At 40.9% G+C, this 19,332-nt stretch overlaps 1 protein-coding gene across 1 annotated transcript in view; it reads left to right on the top strand.

The window, feature by feature from the left end:
* UNC79 (unc-79 subunit of NALCN channel complex) overlaps positions 1-19,332 on the top strand; it is a 628,882-nt gene that overhangs the window by 410,577 nt on the left and 198,973 nt on the right. Inside the window, exons 35-36 of the mRNA XM_085626482.1 lie at positions 14,681-14,764; positions 15,327-15,429. Coding sequence (XP_085482608.1) covers positions 14,681-14,764; positions 15,327-15,429 — 187 coding nt within the window. The remainder of the gene's footprint in view (positions 1-14,680; positions 14,765-15,326; positions 15,430-19,332) is intronic.

Here is a 19,332-nt window from a genome sequence, read left to right as displayed (position 1 = left end):
TGTACTGTAAGAAAAGCAATAAGCATTCAAATTTCACACCATGGATCTTTTCAAGCACAAAGTTCAGTAATAAGGAAGGAAAATCAGTAAGATTTTGCAAAACTTTAAGTTGAGGGTCGAGAAGTGGAAAGAGGTCACGAATTGGAGGATGAATGACGTTACACAAAATTGTGAATGCACATAAACCTGTACATTTGTGGGTATTCGCAACAAGTTTCAAGTATTTCATCTCTCTGGGATCTTAGCTTTTAGAAAGAAGTAGCAAGTATTTCCAGACAAGGATAGCGAAGAAAACATTCAGAAGTAAGTTTCATTGTGTGTAAGGCAAGGGATTTCTTCACAGAGAAACATTGATAGAGTTGTTCATACATATTATGTTACTGATCTAAGGAATTGGTAGAGAAAAAGCAGTTTACTGCTTTGATGTCTATGGCATGAATTGGCTCTTGGCAGAATGTTTTGCCTGTTGGATACTGGACTGCTAGAAGTGGTTTGCTTCAAGAAGGTCTTAGGAATCCAGAGGGTGCTGCAATGCTATGGTTAATCCTCAATTAGCTGCTTGGAATCATAAATGGGCTTACGTGTTTGAGGAGAGCCGGTCTGATGGATGCTGCTGCTCCATACTGGTGACTTTAATTCCTGAGGCCCTGAGTGGGAATTCGAGAAGTCACATGTAAAAAATGGGATATTAGTTGAGAGGGTAGAAGCCCCATTTAGGCACCACCCACAATCCTTGTCAGGGTGAACCACAAAAAGTCATTAAATTAACCTGTTAGCCCCCTGTGAGCTTGGAACAAAAATAGTGAGGCTTAACTTAGAGGCAATGTGTAAAGTATTTATATTGCACACAAACATTAATAAAGTAAGAACACAGCACAAGAAAAATCCCAAAAGAATTCAGAACACTAGATTAAATTCTAATACATAAAATGACACCACAACAAACAAAATCCAATCAGTAGAACCATAGATATTGTATTTCAAAGATTTTACAGCAAATAGCACCCAGAAGCAGAAAGCGCCACTCACGGTTATCTGGTCGTGTTAGACCAAGGGAAACTCACAATTTCAGGCCATTGTCATGGTGTGTGGGCTGGATACAGAGCCCAGGTTAGTACTGCTGAAGATTTATCTTCTAAAATTCAGTGTAAAGTATTCCATTTACGTTGCTGGAGGCCACAAGGGCAAAGCTTTCGGTGCTAAGAGCAGGTCAAGCCTGAAGAGTTGTTCGTCCTTGAAGCTTTGCATTGGCAGTTGCCGCATCTTGTGTAGATGGTCATCACAGATGGATGCTGTTGGCACTAAGAGAAGATCTTGATGAAACTTCACATGCGTGGTTGTTGCGGGTGGCAGAGCCTTGGAGCGAATGGGCCCATTTGCAGTCAAAAAGATTTTCACCGTATCTTTAGGAGGAGTATACTCTAATTCCAACCCAGCATCCATAACCTGAGGGACACATCTTTGGGATCGGGACTCACTCCAGGCAGAGGCCAGCAGCATGGCTCAGGCAGGTGCAGTTGGTGCTGGTCAGCTGGGCAGTTGCATGGAGGCCTCTGGAAGCTTGTTGTGTTACTGTAGCTCATACAGAAAGTTATCCAATTAGCCCTTAGAGTCAATCTGATGGTCCCGGGTTCAAGAGAGTATGTCTAGTCTTCCTTTCTCAGACAGCAGGGCCATTCTTCTAACAGGAGGACAGTCCTTCTTTTGAATCTCCCACAGGTCTAAGAGTGATCTGATGAGTGGTTCTGAATGTCCTCTTTTTATACCTGTTGTCAGCATTTATTTGTGGGGATTCCCTGACCTACCCCCAAAACTGGTTCTGGTTAGTTCTTCCTTTCCCTGGTGCAGACTCCAAACTGTCTAGGGTAACAAAAGGCAAGGCAGGCCTGGTGTGAGGGTCCTTTGTGTGTGCTGTAGGCAAAGCCCTTTGACTTGTAAGTGAAGCTGGGTACATCCCCTCCCCAGGCATCCTGTCAGGATGGCCCTTCCTGTCCACACCCAATCCCCCGTCTTTTTCTCTCTGCCTGGAAGCATTACCGAAACCCCAACATCAGTGCCATTCACACTGGCTGAAAAGCACAGTTATTTGGGACAAAAAAATTGAAACATTCTAACAGTGGCATTTTCGGAATGATAACTTAAAATCCAACTTCATGAATAATGAGGATTTTAAATAACAATTCATTTGAGAGTAAACAGCATATCTCTATCCGCTCCCAGTCTTATTATTATTATTATTATTATTATTAATATTAAATGCAATAAGGTAACCCAATGTTAGTCAATGGGAGAGATAGGCCTTACAACAGTGAGAAATGACTTTAGGAGTTGTTCCCTGCTATGATATGAAAAAACCTAACTACACCTGCCTTACTTTTTACTTACAGTCCACCCTGCCAATTAGGTGTAGTACAATTTTACCATGCTTCCATGCTTAAAGGAGCGAGAACAAGCATTTTAGCACTGATTTGCAGGGGTAGAGTGCACCGATCCCGAATGCCAACAAAAACAAGTTTTGCAAAATAAGTCATAGGAAGGCAAAAATATGAGATGTCCCTGCAGAAAGGGCCAGATCCAACACATTACAACTGAGTAAGCTTGTGGCCTCTTAGACGGAGTAAAGTTAAGTAGTTTGCTATGAGGACTTTGTGGACATAATTCTAGCTGATGGAATAACCCAAACCACTCATGACATTGGGAGCACTGAGTCAATTGAGACTGTTGTTGATAGTTTCCTGAAGATCTGGCTTTAGAGTGATAAAACAAATGTCCTCATTTTGCAACTTAACCCCCCGGGCGCAGGTTTATTTCCCGCGCTGTGCGGGAGAAATAAACGGCGGGCGGGATTCGGACGGCTCCCGGACCTCGTGCGCACACGCCAACCGTGACGCATGACGGCCGGGAGCCGTCATGAGCATGCAAGGGGTTAAATGCAGTTAATTGTAAATTGCTAACTTCAATGACGAATAACATATACACACTTAATGCAAAATTTGTAGTAGGGAATCATGTTTAGGCATTATAGGCAAACACATGAATTAATACCCTAACTACTGGTGCCATTTCTGCATGTCAACTTTACATGTTAGGGCTAAGAGGCCTGCCTTTGTGTTTAGACTTTTGTTGTGCACAAGATGTTTTTCTCTTTCTTCCCACTGCAGATACTGTAGATTTCCCGAAGCCTACTGTTAGTTAGTAAACCGGCATTTGTTATGTATTAGACAAATGATAGTGAAGTTCTCACTGGGAGGAGAGGAGATGATAGGAAGCGTGACTCATGGGAAGAAATGTCTGAACCTCAAAAATCTGTTCGAAGTTACAAACCAAGGACATGGTTGTGTAGTCCACTGTAAAGACGTGAGAAACTGGGCAATTTACCTGCTCTCAGACTTTTCTGAAGACTGATTTGTTCATGTGAGTGAGGAATGGGAGAATTGCTATAACTAGTGTTTTGATTAATCATATTAACATGTGTTCCTTAGACTATGTACGAAGACCTTGCTGCAGAATTTAGGAGACAGATTTTAGTGATGTCTGCTGACTTTAAGCTAGGAAGCCCCTTCCAGGCTCTGTTAATCTCCACTACTTGAGTCCTAAGGCTTCGTGTCTGTTAATTCTTAGTCTCTCATCAGAACTCTTCATTTGTGTTTCATAAACTTTAACCTTACCTTGCTTGCTGGAATTAAATGTCCTTTTATGCCCAAATTTAAATTAGGGATTTTTCCTTTATAGAAAACACACTTAATGCATATTTTGGATCTTATTTTGAATTCTTACCAATGTGCTATTTATTTGACCTTTTATTGAAATATCGACTATTAGATTAGTTGAATCTGTAATAATCATGACTAAAAAATAAATGCTTACTGAACAAATTATTGATTTGAATTTTAATTAATTTATTAACAAATCTCCTTAAACTGATTCTAAATCTCTTTGTCGATTTCTGTGAAGCCTCAATTTGGGTTCACTCTTCATGGTAATTGATGTAAATGATAGCTCCTTATCACCTCTCCTTCTTGACTCACAAAGGTCCATACGACTGATGGCGGTGTTATTTTATGATTATACTCGACGATTGTGTTACAAGAATCCCCTCTCTGGCAAGTGCTAGCAGAGTGATGGTTAATGCCACACGCGAACAGGGGCCAAATTGATTAAATTGACCCAAGTCAGAATCTCCCATGTCCCTAAAATTCATGGCACTATCTTGATGTTTGAAGGAGTTTGGCAGTTCGAAGTCATTTGCCGTATTAGAGGTGTGAGTATCAATAGGGCGGTGCATAGCAATTGTTAATGTTGAGCTTCTGCTATTGTGTTGAAGTTGCATTCTGGTAATGTTTACTGTTTAATTGTATAAATATGTATATGCATTTGATGCTGAGCAGTTGAAGTTGTTGTCAGACTTATGGCAGTCTAAGGTCTTGGGATAGGTAAGAGATATGGCTTTTTTTGTCTGCTAAGATTGTGTTGTGTTGGTTTGTGAGGTGCCATAAACCTCATAATTGAGATAAGGACCGAAGCAGATTTTTGTGATTGTACTAATAGTGATTGGTGTTAGTAGATCCTGTCGCACAAAAGGGAAACGACTCAGTGAGTGTGATTTCCGCTGGTTGTGATTTCATCTGTGTATATGTGAAAGTTAAAAAGTGTTTTTTTCTGTCTAATTCTTGTTCAAGTAAATTACTTTAGTAGTGCAGGCAAGGATTATGTGTATATTGTGCTTGCTTAAAGGTGTGGAATCCTATGTACAAGATAATTGTAAAGGAGAGTGAACCACTGCAAGGAGTGAGAGTTGCGTCAGAGAAGAACAGCACAGATAGTGTGTAGGGAGCTAGAATGTACCCAGCACTGACAACAGAAAAGCCTTAAAAGAATCAGAAGCTGGGAAATAAAGATGAAGATACTGTGAGAAAATCTGATACTGATAGATGACAATTAGATGATGAAGCGATTGTCACTATGTGATCTTCAAGAATGAAGTTACACATTGACAAACTGGTCAAATGTATTCGCAAATGGAGTGATTTTGACAGATTAGCAACCAGACAGTGGAGAGGTAAATGATAAACCGCCTCCAGGACCCCCAGATGAAGATGAGGCTTTGACATTCCCCTATGAGAGAGATACCAAGCGGAGGGTATGTTCATGTACCATGGAGTTGAGTTGACCTTGCAACATTCACAATCAATTTACCTACACTGAGAGAGATTCCTGCTAAATGGTATACCCAGTTTGACAGGTTTGTGAAAGTTCTGAAGGTTTTATGCACAGATTTGAATACTTTTTAAGACATTATGGTACCGACTGATTCATGGGCTGAGTGGAGAATAACCATTCAATGGCCATGTGCAGAACGTCCAAGAGTTCCATGTACTTATGCACTTTCACCTAAGGTGATACCAAAGTATAATAAGGTGATTACTGTCTTAAAAGGAAAGGTCCTGGCAAGGGACATTGATTGGTTCATTGTCACTAGGATGACTCATAAAACTAAAGAATCAGTGCATGCCTATTGTTACAGGTGTTTAAGCAGCACAGTGGACACGAAAATCATGAAACGTGAGCTATGGGAAGCTTTGTGTCACACTTTGTCTTGGATTGAGCCCACAGATATGTATGCACATACTACAGAATGTGACTTGCTGGCAGGCCAAACCTTTAGATGAGGTCCTGAGTTGTGCTAAATCCTGTAGTAATGAACAGGAAATGAAGCCGAAAAGGCTTAAGGAGAAGTTCATGCTAGCACAAACCAAGTTGGCTTAGGAAGGGTGTCAGAATCAGCAGTATGTAGGTAATTTTATTGCAATGCAAGTTGTTGCTTACCAGAGTGGAGGTCAAATGATGCAAGGTGAAGTTGGTGTTGCATAAGGTAGATGTTTATGTGTTCCGGTTGATCGAAATTCGGGGGTAGATATTGCGATGTTGAAGAGATTGACTCCTTGTCATTTTTGAACAAGCAGTCAATCTCTTCAATCTTACCAATCTTTTGTCATTCGTGTCATTGGAAGAGGGAAAGTCAGCAGAATCTTAATAGAGTGGTGATGGTCAAATGCAAACTATGAATCCGACTCAAATGCAGAATGTCTCAATTCAGCCAATGAAAATTTAAAATCAGTCACAAGTCCCAATGATGCAGGTCCCACAAACTCTGATGCCTCCACAGAATGTGGATAATACCAGATTTAATGTGAATCAAGCACCAAGAGCTAACCAAAATCCTTTCCAAAATCAGATTCCACTTCAACAATTCCCTATGTATGAGAACAAGAGTTCTGAAGATTGCATGCTTGCGCAGTGTTAGATGCAGACCAAAGTGATCCATTTGTAGAAGGTGAGGTAAAAGGCCACCAAGTATCATTTTTTATTGACAGCCGTGCTACCCATTCCACTGTTAGAAGAGCGTTAATCCCTCACCTACACCACTCAGGAAAGAAGATCCAAGTTGTAGGTGTCACAAATAAGCAAACAACTAACTGTGTTTCAAAGAAGGTCCCTTTAAAAAAATGCTCATTTATAGGGTTATCTATTTATTGTGTGAGATTCAAGTCCTGTAACTCTGTGAGGAAGGGATCTTTTGTGCACATTAAGCGGCACAATTTATTGGACACCGGAAGGTTTCAAGTTTCAAATGCATGATGATGTTGAATTTAAAATGGCTAGACAATGAACATCTCTTGGCTTGTTCCCTGTGAGAACTATAGTAGACTTGCCTCCCGATTTAGGAGATACTGCGAACCTGAAGTATGGGATTTTTCAGGGAAAGTCCTCCGACTCAAAAAAGGTGTAGATCCTGTCTGAATAAGGGTTAAACCAACTGCTGAGTTTCTGAGAAGCCCGCCATACAATCTCACACCTGAGATAGAGGCTGGAATCACTCCAGTGATTGAGTCAATGTCACAAAAAGGAATTTTGCGACAAATAGTTGGAAGTCCTTTCAATTCTCAGAATATCTTATGGTATGAACATTATATTCAAAATAGCACACAAATCACCCATGGGCATCTTGGCACTGTCTACAGTTGCAAGCAAGTATCGACAAAGATTGGTCACGTTAAAATAGGTAGGCTTTCAAAAATTTCCTAAATTGACAATAGTTCATGCAGGTGCGAATATGCAGTGGGACCTTATTCCAATAGGAAGGGATAGGTAAGAGAAGGTTCTCCACCGCATCTAGTCAGATGGATGTGGGGTAAACACAGCAGGGCTTTATCATTGGATCTTAAGCTACTGATGGGTAGATACGATTTAATGTTCTGTTGAAGATAACTGGTGCCTTTGCTCCTTAAGGCATTATGGGTGAGACAGCATATCTTAAAAATGCACATTTTTCTTACTGTCAACCAATGTAGAGATCTTTAATGAAGGGGCCGATGGAGTACCAGGTGGAAGATTAAGAACAACTCTGGCTGCTGTGTTTTGGACTACCTGTAGTTTAGTTACCAGTGTCTCATTTACTGCTGCCAGTAGCGCATTGCCGTAGTCTAGTCGGCTCACAACTCTACTTTTACTAGAGGTCTTCTGGCAGAAATTGGTAGGTAGGGAAATATTCTGTGAAGAAGACACATATTCTGATCGCGCAGACAAGTGGTAGCCAAAATATGATCTTTCATAGAGAGAGCTTGGTTGATTTTTATACCAAGGTTCTTCACTGATTGGGCGATGGGACTGAACCCAATTGAAGGGGCCAGCACTCATCAGACCACAAGGAGGGGGCTTTGCCAAACATCACGGTCTCAGTCTTGTCTACGTTTAATTGTAAATAATTGTCATTCATCCAGCTAGAGATGGCTAACATTCCCTTTACAAAACACTTTTTATTTGCGGCTAGATTGGATTCAAATGTGAACATCAGCAGGGTATCATCCGCATAAGATATTATTCCATAGCCTTGATAATCTTAGAAAGGGGTGTCATATAAATGTTAAACAAGGTGGGGCTCATACAAGAGCCCTTTGAAACATCCCTGTCATGTCGCATTTTACGTGAGGTATAAGGACAGAGACTAATAGTTTGGTATCTGTCTTCCAAAAAAATATCCATTCAAGAGCTGTTTCCTGAATGCAAATCTGTTGCAACCTATCCAGCAGGCTGGTATGGTAAAGCGTGTCGAAGGCTTCAGTAAGAGCTAAAAGCACGAACATGGCAGGAGGTCCTGCACCTAATGAGAGTCTCAGAGAATCTGTAACGGCCAGCAGGGTCATTTCGGTTCCATGGCCCGGTGTAAATCCGGACTGTGAAGGGTTCTGGATTTGATTCTCTACCAGGTAGGCTATTCATTGTTTATTAATTAAGCCTTCCAGCAGTTTACTCAAAAGGGGTAGCAAGGATATGGGGTGATATTTAGCTAAAGTATTCAGATCCAGAGCCGCTTTTTTTTAAAATGGGTAGAACATAAGTGGCTTTCCGTTCAGAACGGATGGTGCCTGTTTCCACGGTAAGATTAAATATCTCATGGACCGCCGGAGCGAGATATTTAGATAGTGATGACATCATTTAGGGGGGCATATATCTAGAGGAGAGCCTGATTTTGCTGCATCCAGTGAAATCTGGACCTCCTCCAAAGTGAAGGGTTCAAACCTGTTTAAAATAGGAGTCCAGTCTACTGTCAAATCGGCCATACTGCTGGTATCACAAGTGTCTGTAATGGGTAGGGTGTTAAATTTTAAATAAATCTAGAAGATTTTTTTCTTAAAGAAAGTGGCCCTAAAGAAGGTTGAATACACACCCGAGGGCTAATAAAATTCTGAATGTTTTTAAAAAGCACCTTGAATATGTTGCCTGCCTGTTTAATTTGGTTTGTGATAACATTTTTACGCAAGATTTTGGGCTTGCAGAAGTCAATTGGCAAATACAGAATCATGCAGAACTTACAAAAAATTAACAGTATAGTTATCAGATGCTGTCTCATGGTAACAAATTCAGCTACAATATTGTTTCAGATTCCCTTTGATACCAAGTGGTTTACTGTAGTGGACCTTTGCTGGGCATTCCTTTCAATCCCACTGCATGAGGACAGTCAATTTCTGTTCTCATTTAAATTTCAAAAGAAAGTTTTGGCATGGTGCCTAGTCCCACAAGGGTATCCAGAAAGCCCATTGGTCTTTAATCAGACCTTGAAAAAGAATCTTGAGACCTTATAGATGCCCTGCAATTTATTTCAGGTACAACATATTGACGACCCGTGGCGTCAAGTACACAAGAAGCCTGCAAGCAAGATACAATTGCCTTGCTAATCATTTGGCTGAAGATGGACATAAAGTATCCCTGAGTAGTTGCAATAATGTCAAATAGAGATCCTGTATTTAGGACATCTTATTGAAATTGAAGCAAGGAAGGTGTCACAAGAGAGAATTACTGCAATTTAAGAAATGAGTCCACCTAAGATGCAAAGAGAGGTCAAGTGTTTTTGGGAATGGTGGACTACTGTAGGCAGTGGGCACTCAACTTTTCACTAGTGGCCAAGCCTTTACTGAGGCTGATGCACAAAGATGGGCCTGATCCACTTCCATGGGACAACGATTGCTTAAAAGCATTCATAGAGCTGAGAGAATGTCTCTGCTGTGCCCCTGCACTTGGAATGCCTCAGTATAGTAAAATGTACACTTTGTTTTGCAATGACGGAGAGGGCTATGCTCTGTCAGTACTTACTCAATTGCATGGGATACTCTCGAAGACCTGTGGCATACTTTTCAACTACCCTTGGCCATGTTGCCACAGGACTGCTTGGCTGCCTTGAAGTGGTTGCGGTGGTTGGTGTCAGTATTTACAAAAGCAAGAGCATAATACTGAGTCATCCTCTTACAGTAATGGTCCCACACTCAGTGGTGATTTTGCTCACCCAAACTAAGACACAGTATATGACAAACAGCAGACTCACGAAAAATTACAAATTATTTCTTGCAGCAGAGAATGCCATTTTAAAGCAGTGTCAGATTCTTAATCCAGCTGCACTGTTACCTTGGCCGAAAGTGAAATTAATGGGGAAGAGGTTAAGCTTGATTGTTTCGATGTCACGGATTTATGCAGCAAGCCAAGATCTGAAATTAAGGATGCATCAGCCTCACTATTTAATATTTGTTGATGGCTCATGCCTAGGAGATAATGAGGGGAATGTGAGAGAAGCTTATGCTGTCGGTACAGTTCAAGAAGTGGTAGACGCCACCTGGCTTCAAGGAGTTACCTCAGGTCAGGTGGCAGAACTGGTTGCTCTTACCAGAGAATGTTATCTTTCAGACCAATTACAGGTGACAATATTTACCAACAATGAATATGGCTTTGGTGTGGTTCATGATTTTGAACGTTTATGGTCACAGAGGGGATTCATTACTTCGTCTGGATCTCCTATCCAGTATTGAGAGTATGTGATGAGACTGTTGGAAGCATTACAATTGCCCGAGAAATTGCAGTTGTTGAATGGGTAACCCAAAGGAGCAGAAAATATTAGGTAATTGTTGGAAACAGATCTGCCAATGAAGTTGCTTACAATTGTAAAACTGTGGCATTCACAATAAATGGAGAGTATGCAAATGAATCTCATGAGAAAACTGCCTTTTCATTACTTGTCAGTAGCTGATACTTGGGAGGAAATCAAAAGATTGCAAGAGGAAGTGTCCGAGTGAGAGAAGGACATATTAGGAACGCAAATGAGACCTGGGTATAATCCTTGATTTAGAATTGTAGCTGAGGAGTTGTGCTACAGATGTGGGACCTGTCGGCAAATGAATGTAAGGAGAAGAAACCCTGTAACCATGCGTCACATAGGTAGATCAGGAGAACCTTTTAACAGAACACAGTTGGATTTTATCAAAACAGCTGTTTGTAATGGGCTGAGATACAGCCTGGTCATAGTGTGCAAACCTGTGTGGAACCATCTATGAATCGTACCCCCAAAACATATTTGGTGGCTCAGGAATGGGAACAAATCAGTATATGCTATAAAAAAACACTAGCCAATTACTTTACCATGAATCAATCAATGCAATTGTTGCTAGCCCACTATGTTTCAAAGGACATTCATTTTATTTCATTATTTATTTTTTATTGATATAAAATTCATAGCAATAAAATGAATAAAGGCCATTGATATGTGAATTTAACAAAGTTGCTTCTTATATACACCGAGGTTTACATTGAAAGAACAATATTCCATAGTAATGATTTTTTCAGTTATTAGACAGGAGATTTCAAACAAAGCCACAAACCCCCAATCATTCATCCATACCATTCATACCAATCACTCAATAGCGCATTCTACACACACTATTTCAAAGTCTCCAGAATTCCTCATAGAGACACAGTGATGAGACCCAATTTCCTTCTTTCATCAACATGTCTTGGCCAAGGGAGTCTGCACATGGTCGTTTCGGTGGCCTGAATAACTTGTAACGACCTTCTTCAGGACCTCTTCTTCAGTGCCCCTTTATGTCATGGACATATGGGGTTTGCGTAGACGATGCTCTCAGAGAATCCTTCAATGTTACTGATATCTGGATTAACTCGTAGACACAGCCTTATTCCCGGTATAGCTAGCCCTCTACGATACTCCAAATAATAATCCATGATGGGTGATAAATGTTATCCCATCCACCAACTACAGGGCAAGTATGGCAGTTTACTGCTGTTCTTCCCAAATGTCACTGCCACAAAGGTAGGTATAGTATATATGTATATATCCGCTACCAAGTATGCACCTTTAAAAAGCCGTCCTCCTTCACCATAGTCATCCTCAGTCGCTGTTGGACGGAAAGTTAGCACTGACATACCTCCTGCGTTTCTCTTTGTTGATTTTTGTGGCGCTCCAATTGGACTCCACTGTTCATGGTAATAGATGTAAATGACAGATCCGTATCACTTCTCCTTGTCCACTCACAAAGGTCATTACGACCAATGGTGAGGGCTGTTAGATAATTATACTCAAAGATTGAGATACAAGAATCTCTGCTCTGGCAGATGAAACTGCATTTTTGTTTCAAACCAGGAACGTCCATCTTCAAACTGCGAAATGTATCTATGTTGAAGCAACCAGGCCTGACTCAAACAGTGGCCAGATATTTTAAAAGTCAAGCAGACCTTGTGAAGCTATCGCATGCGCACTGCAGTTCTTCCTGTTAATTAAATTCTAGGAGCCAGCGTAGCAGCAGGAGACAAGTGCAGCCAGTAGAAGGAGTAGGTAAGTCCTACACTCCTGTCCTCCTGGCACCGGTAAACTCCGCTCCGCTGCGAGTGCGAAGTTTTTGAAAACTTTGCACTCCAGACGGAGTGCGGAGTTCAAAACCTTTCTAACCTCTGCTGGCGTAGCTGAGTTAGCCGCCCAGGCTTAATAAAGGCCTGATCTATCGAATATGAAAAGTTATGACAAAGGCAGTAGCCTTGATCTATTCATTGTGAAAAGCTTATGTAAAGGTGGAATGTGGTTAAAGCTGGTAGAGAGATATTTATTTACGTGGTATCACACAGATTAGTGTAGTTGGCAGGGGTTTTGGTACAAAGGCTTCAGGTCTGATTGGCACTTTGTGGAACGTTCTGTCAGATGTCATAGATCCAAACTGTTCATTATGAAAAGTTATGAGAAACTCAGTTTTATTTCATTTATTGTTCAGAGGATCGTGCTGCTCCTCAGACAGTGCTATTGGGCCCTTGCCATACAATTCTTCACCTTAGTGCACCTCATCCCAAATTGCCACTGCTTCAAGATGGAGATCCATTTGATGTTTACTGAGCAGCCATTTTAAAATTGTATTTTGTGTATTACTGTTTTACCACTCCAAGATGCTTCTAAACAGGATGCCATGCTGGAACTTTAAAACAATGATACATTATGTACAATACTATTCTAAGACAGCTGAACACTACATTTATTCATTTTATTTTTTAAACATTTGCACGCCACATTTGGGTGGCGTGTTTTCTTTTTTCCTTTTTAATTTATTTTGTATATGCTTTTTGAATTCATATGGGTATTGTGGATAGTAGACTGCATTATTAAATCAGTGGGTCGATGAATGTATGCATGAGTGCAAAGATGAGTGACAAAGTGCATGTATAGTGACTTATTGCAGGTATAAGCCCGACCTCTTGGCATCAACAATGCTTATATGCTGCTATATGTTGCTTTTATGCATTTAATTTGATTAGATTTTTGTAAAGTGCTAACAATTGCCTTGAGGCGTCTTGGTGCTACAGAAGGGACAGAGGAAAATTTGTCGGCTTTCCAGAATAAGCTACTCAAAGATCCAGGATGAAAAGCCAGGTCTTTAGGTCCTGAACTGAACTGAAGCAAAGTGATTGCATTTTTTCGTTCCCAGGGGAGCCAATTCCAGTTCAGTACTGTGCGCTGTATCAGGATCCTCCCTCCCCAGGTGGCTCGTCTGTAAGGGGGAACAATCAGTTCTGGATCTGAGCTCAAATGGAGAGTCCTATTTGAAAGATACCATCTGAGCCTATCTCTCAGGTACATCGGGCAGTGGCCTTGCAGAGCCTTATAGGCTGTACAGAGTCCCTTAAAGATTATATGCTTTCTCACTGGCAGCCAGTGAAGCGGTTGATTTCTCGGCAGACTCAACCGTGTCTAGGGATCTTCATAATAAGTCGGGCTGCTGCATTTTGTGCAGTCTGCAACTATCCCAAGTATTTCTTAGACAGGTTAGAATAAAGGCTGTTGAAGTAGACTATTCTCAAAAGAACTAATGCCATTACCAACGTCTTAAGCAGATCTGGCAGTAGAAATTGGAAGATTTTTCTAATTACACACAGGGAGAGAAAGGAGGCTGAAACAACTTTATTTACTTGTTCCATATGTATGAAAATATGACACTTGTGAATTGTGCTGACTACTGATTTCTAAAGCCAAAGTGAGAGCTTCACACATGGCTCAGGCATAGCATAGGCAGCACCTGTCCTTGATTCCACATAGGGCTCTAAGTCTGCTCTCGATTGACACTTCTAGTGGGTGCCGAGTGGTTCCAGATTGCCTGCCCTTTTAATCATTAGCCTCTATACTGGTTTCCCACATGAGTGACACATAATTCCATGGGCGAAGAGTGAACTGGTCAGGGCCAAATCCTGTGACCTATAGACTGGAGGTTTTAGAATTCAGAAGACCATCCAGGATACTAAACTGTTAAATGTTGAATTGCACGCCCATTGTTTTAAATGGTTGAAATCCCCTTGCTTCCTACATCACAATTATTTATTTGAGAATTTTATTAGCGCATACAAGACTTGTCAGGGTATCAGAGAACTGTAATTAGAAGTAGACAGTCTAAGCAGGTGAAGATACTAAACATATAAGAAGTTAAACAAACAAAATACGAAAAAAAGAAAAGCCAGTAGCATAAAAACAAAACATTGCATAGTAGGAAGTTAGGCCAGATCTGTAGACAAGAAATAAATCTTAGTTTGGGGGGCTACAAGGAGTATGGTTGCAGGTAGCTATTCAGGAGCAATCCTTTGACTTCTTTTTTTAAATGAGATGGTGAGGGCTTAGGTCTGATTTCGGGAGGGAGAACATTCCATATTCTTTTTTTTAGGAATAGGGAATATAGACTTGATTGTATTTTACATAACCATATGCTTCTTGCTATAAATTTCCATTCTGAAAAATGAGAACTTCTATTTTTCACAAGTGTCATAGTTCCTCAAGAATTAATTTCTCTATTTTTTTGCATTTCTTCTCAAGAAGAACAGAAAGCTGCGCATGAGGTGCTTGGCAGCATTTCGGAAGTGTCCATGGGGAGGACCAGCATTCCTTATATCCAGATCGGTAAGTGTGCCTTTCACTTATCGCCTGGGGTAACGTTCCGCTGAGTGATGAACACATCACACGATGCGGGGTATTAGTCTCTGATTGCAGAGTGCCCCCAACAAGGTGCAATCAGAGATGGTAAGTGCATACTAACGACCAACAGCGTAATAAGGAAAATCATAGCTTTTGGTTTCCATAAAGACGATTACGGAAAATGCAATGCTAATTATTGGAAATACACACATTTTGATCGATATAAATAAAGCTCTCCTATTGGTTCAGTTTGCGGAGTGTTTTTCGGTGTAAAGTAAAGCAATGTCATGTCCCTTTGGAATATCACACAGTGTTCCAGTGAAGGAAAGCAAATCTGGTGATTGCTTTGTAATTTATTTGATAAACAATGTTAATTATGCTGGATTGTAAATTTCCTCTGTAACCAGACATCAAGTTAGGCCGATGGTTCTCTTTGCCTTATTCATGGTGTGTTTTCACTGGTTTTAGAAATGCCTGCCTTTTCTATACAAATAATTTCCAAGGTTTCCTTTATGGTAAGACTGTCTTTTATTTCCTTACTTTTCAGGCGCCACAAAGTCCAGCTTGCTGTCTGCCCCAAGCATAGTCAGCATGTTTGTGCCTGCTCCTGAGGAGTTCTCCGATGACCAGCCTACTGTGATGACTGACAAGTAAGGACATCTTCTGGTTTAGAACTGTGGCTGTGTACCTGCTTCAGGGTAGAAGTAGTAGTGGAATTTAAATGAACTTCTGGGATGGAGGTGTCTAGCTGAAAAATTGAAAAGAAAACAAGTGTTTTGAGAACTGAAGCAGGACAATGAGGCACATTCAGTGGGAAATGGAGGAGTGTGACAGAGATGTCCCAACATGCTTGTGCCCTGTAAGATGGAATCATTTGAGGTAGGTTCAGTTCCATGTCAGGCTTACTTAACATATGACTTGGTTATTCACTTTGTCCTTGGCCGACTGAGAGACTGGACTTATCTCTCTAAGTCATCTTCCGAAGAACCAGACCTGAGTAATGGCAGACCCACAGCTTTCTAGCAGGAAATCAAATGAGCCCCTTCCTTTACCGTTGGCAAGTTAATTTCACCTCTGGATTCAATGGTATATTTCAGAGAGGAAAATTAGTTAGTTGTCTAGAACTAGGGGTGTGGGTGTGAAAAGGATTACGCTACTTTGTATTCTTAGTTTGGCTTTTTTCATTTATTGAATGTCATAGTTCAAAGCTGCCCACTCCTAAAACATCCAAATCGGAGACCAGAGACAGTGGATGTGCAGTTATATTATTCCTGCTATAAGCAATAGATGAGCAATATAGTAGAGACTTGAATTTTCAAGGAATGGTATTGATTAATGAACATCGATGTCCCTGGTTTAGTTTGCTCCTACTAAGGGCCTGATTAAGAGTACACTCGCGGAGGAGTGGCGGGAACCGGCCACTGACGGTCAGACAGCCGCATTTTGAGTGCCTCCACAGGACCGCTGCAACCGCCTACGGTGGCCAGAGGCTCCAATATGCTTGGGGGTGCCCCTGCAGCACCACCAAGCATATTTGGAGTTTCCTCACTCACTGCCACAGTTTCATGGCAGTGAGGCTGCCATGAAAACTATGGCGGTGAGGAAACAAAGGGGGCCCTACAGGCCCCCCTGTTGCCTTAGGGCCAAGGGGTGCCTGCAGGGGGGCACAAGTTGTGCCCCTCTGTGTGCATTCACACCCTGTTTCAGCACGGCATGGACTTTACAGTCCATGGTGTGATGGAACAGGCTTTGGTGTTCCAATTGCGGTGTTTTTTCATAGATACTGCCGTGGTAACACCAAAGTACGGCCCGCCAGACCACAAGATTACTTGTAATCTGGCCCACTCCAGGACTGCCAAACTCATAATCAGGCCCTACGGCACATCAGGTAATCACTAGTAAGGTAGAGAAAAAAGGGCTGTCCTCATTCCACTGTATAGACTCAGGGGGTAGGGCTGGCAAAGGTTTTAATACATGCAGTTGCTAAGCTCCCAAAGTAGCCTTGCCAGGCTAGATAAGTGCCCCTGTCTCAGTGTTAGGCAGTATGTGCTGTGCCCCAGACTTAATCTGAGAGTGATGCTACGGGTGCAAGTATCAACACATAAAGAATTTAATGTAGACGAAACAATAAAGAATGGAATCTCTATATCACGTTCATTAAATGAAGCCCTTTGCTTACATTTACACAAAAAATAAAAAGATAAAAGGAATCCAGAAATCAGTAGCTTTCACTGTATCAATGTAAATCAAAGGGAAACAGCAAATTACTAATTTCAATTTTTTTTTTAATTGACATTTTCAAGGTCTTCCTGTTAAATTGGGGTTGACCTGCAAATGTCAGCTAATACATTTTGGCATCCAACAATTGTGAACCACACTCCCAATAAACAATATCGATCTTTTTCGTCCAATTTGTTAATGCTGCAGTGAATGACAGGTGCCTGGAGGCCAGTGTATTTTTTTGGGATAAAGAATGAAGGTAGGTAGGTAAGAGCGGTGGGGGCCAGGTGGGGGGCTCCACAGACGACGATGAGGGAAGCTGAATTATTTATTTAAATTTAATTTACCCTCGTCGTCTGCCGAGTGTCCACCAACCTCCCCCCCCTCCTCCCCCCCGCCCCACCGCTCGTCCCTGCAAGGCCGCTCCTGGGTAGGAAGCACACTGACACAGATCAGCATGACATTGTATTTTCATTTTGACACTTCACTGCTACCACAGTTCATTGTGGTCTCTATCGCAGCAGATATAATCGAATCACTACTTTCCTTAGTCCACAATATGATAAAGATAGGAGAAGATACAGTCTTTCTACTAAGTTTAAATTGCGAAGAGGGGCAAATTAAAAGATTTAAACATCAACATTTTAAAACCATGCTCTGACATCTCTCCATCCTTCCTAGCCGCACATACAGAGTATCAATTCTTTCTGCATTACAAAAGATAGTGATTCTAAAATGTCTGTGGTGCTACCGACTTAATAATTTAAAATATCTTCTGTAAACATTTACAGCATAACAGACCTGAAAATACTATTGTCTGCTTTGCAAAGGTAGTATTTCTTTCTATATATCCTACAAAGAGAGACAGCGGCAGCACTTGGATTTGTAAAATTTGACATGGTAGAGCCGACAAAAATAATTGCACTTTGCACAGTGAGCCCCTGTGATCGTCCACATGCTGCTAGAGAAACTTAAAAGCACTACTCTGCCCTAATAGGCCTCTTCTAACTCTGCAGCACACTAATAGACCAGAATAGTGCAGACAGGATCCATCAAGTGAGCTCATTGGAGTTTCTGGGTGGTATCTTCTTAACCCTTATATCTATTTGTTTGTGCGTTTTCTGGAGTGGCTGGATCAAACCAATTTAGGTGTCTAAGCACTGTGCATGAGTAGATCAACATAATCTTCTAACACAAGAAAATTAGAGCAGAACTACAGAAACACATGAGCACACTGGTCTAAATAAACAAGCTGTTTGCATAGCTATTTGGTAAACAATGTTAAAAGATTCATCAAGCTAAGTGCTGTAACAGAAGCAACTTAATACAATCGTGCAGATACACTGAATAACTGAAGAGCTAGATATTAACATATAGACAACACAATCATTTACAGGAGAGAGTGTTGTACGTACAGAGGCAAGTTAACAGAATAGTCTACATAACGTACTTAACAGGAAAGCTAGGTGGCTTCATGTGAATCATGCCTTATGCTGGGTAAGTGCTGTATGATCAACAGATTAGCACAATAGATATGTGTATAAATGTATTGTCACCCTGTGTGGTAGCCTTTATGCCTGACTTCTGTTTGTGATTACAAAATGTGCAGAGGATTCAGCTCCTAATCCCTTACATAGGTGTGTGTTGGAAGTGGACCATTAGTAGGGTAAGTATGTGCCTACCACTACCAGTAAGTCCACCAGTGCAATATAAGGTCCAGACAAGTTCTCAATAAATTATTCCCTTGCTCAACACTTGGAAGATGAAAACGAGCAGGCAGGCTTAACTTAGGAGACAGGTGTGTGGAGCATTTAAAAACACTAATACATTAAATAAGGAAAGACACAACACACAATAAAACCCCCAACCAATTTAAAAAAATAGGAATTATTTTTATAATTAAACTGACAATAAATGACACAAATTCAATATAGGGAACCGGAGATATCATTTTTTATAAAACTTCTTTTCTGTATTAGTTATGATAAACTCAACAGTGGCAAAATGTTGGGTTTATCATTACCAATCTTTCAAGTCCTTGAAATATTATTTTAGATTGCTTCAGTCAATAGTTACACTGCATTACAGTATTCCCATGTTAGCCTATGGAGCTCAAAGTGCTACAATGGAGATAAACACAATTGGTATTTGTTCCCTCACCAGAACATATAAAACATTTTTTTAAATGTCCCCGCTTATTTTTCCATCGCACCCTACTACCCTGGGGGCACCTAGTATAGACATTAGGGGTGACTTATATGTAAGAATAAGGTAGTTTAAATCTTTGGAAGTACCTCTAAAAACAAAGTCGATTTTGCATGTAGTTTCAAATT

Source organism: Triturus cristatus, chromosome 9, assembly GCF_964204655.1.
Source record: "Triturus cristatus chromosome 9, aTriCri1.1, whole genome shotgun sequence".
In the NCBI taxonomy this organism is placed as follows: Eukaryota; Metazoa; Chordata; class Amphibia; order Caudata; family Salamandridae; genus Triturus; species Triturus cristatus.
The sequence above is the reverse complement of the archived record's forward strand: the minus strand, read 5'-3'. Positions and strand labels throughout refer to the sequence as shown.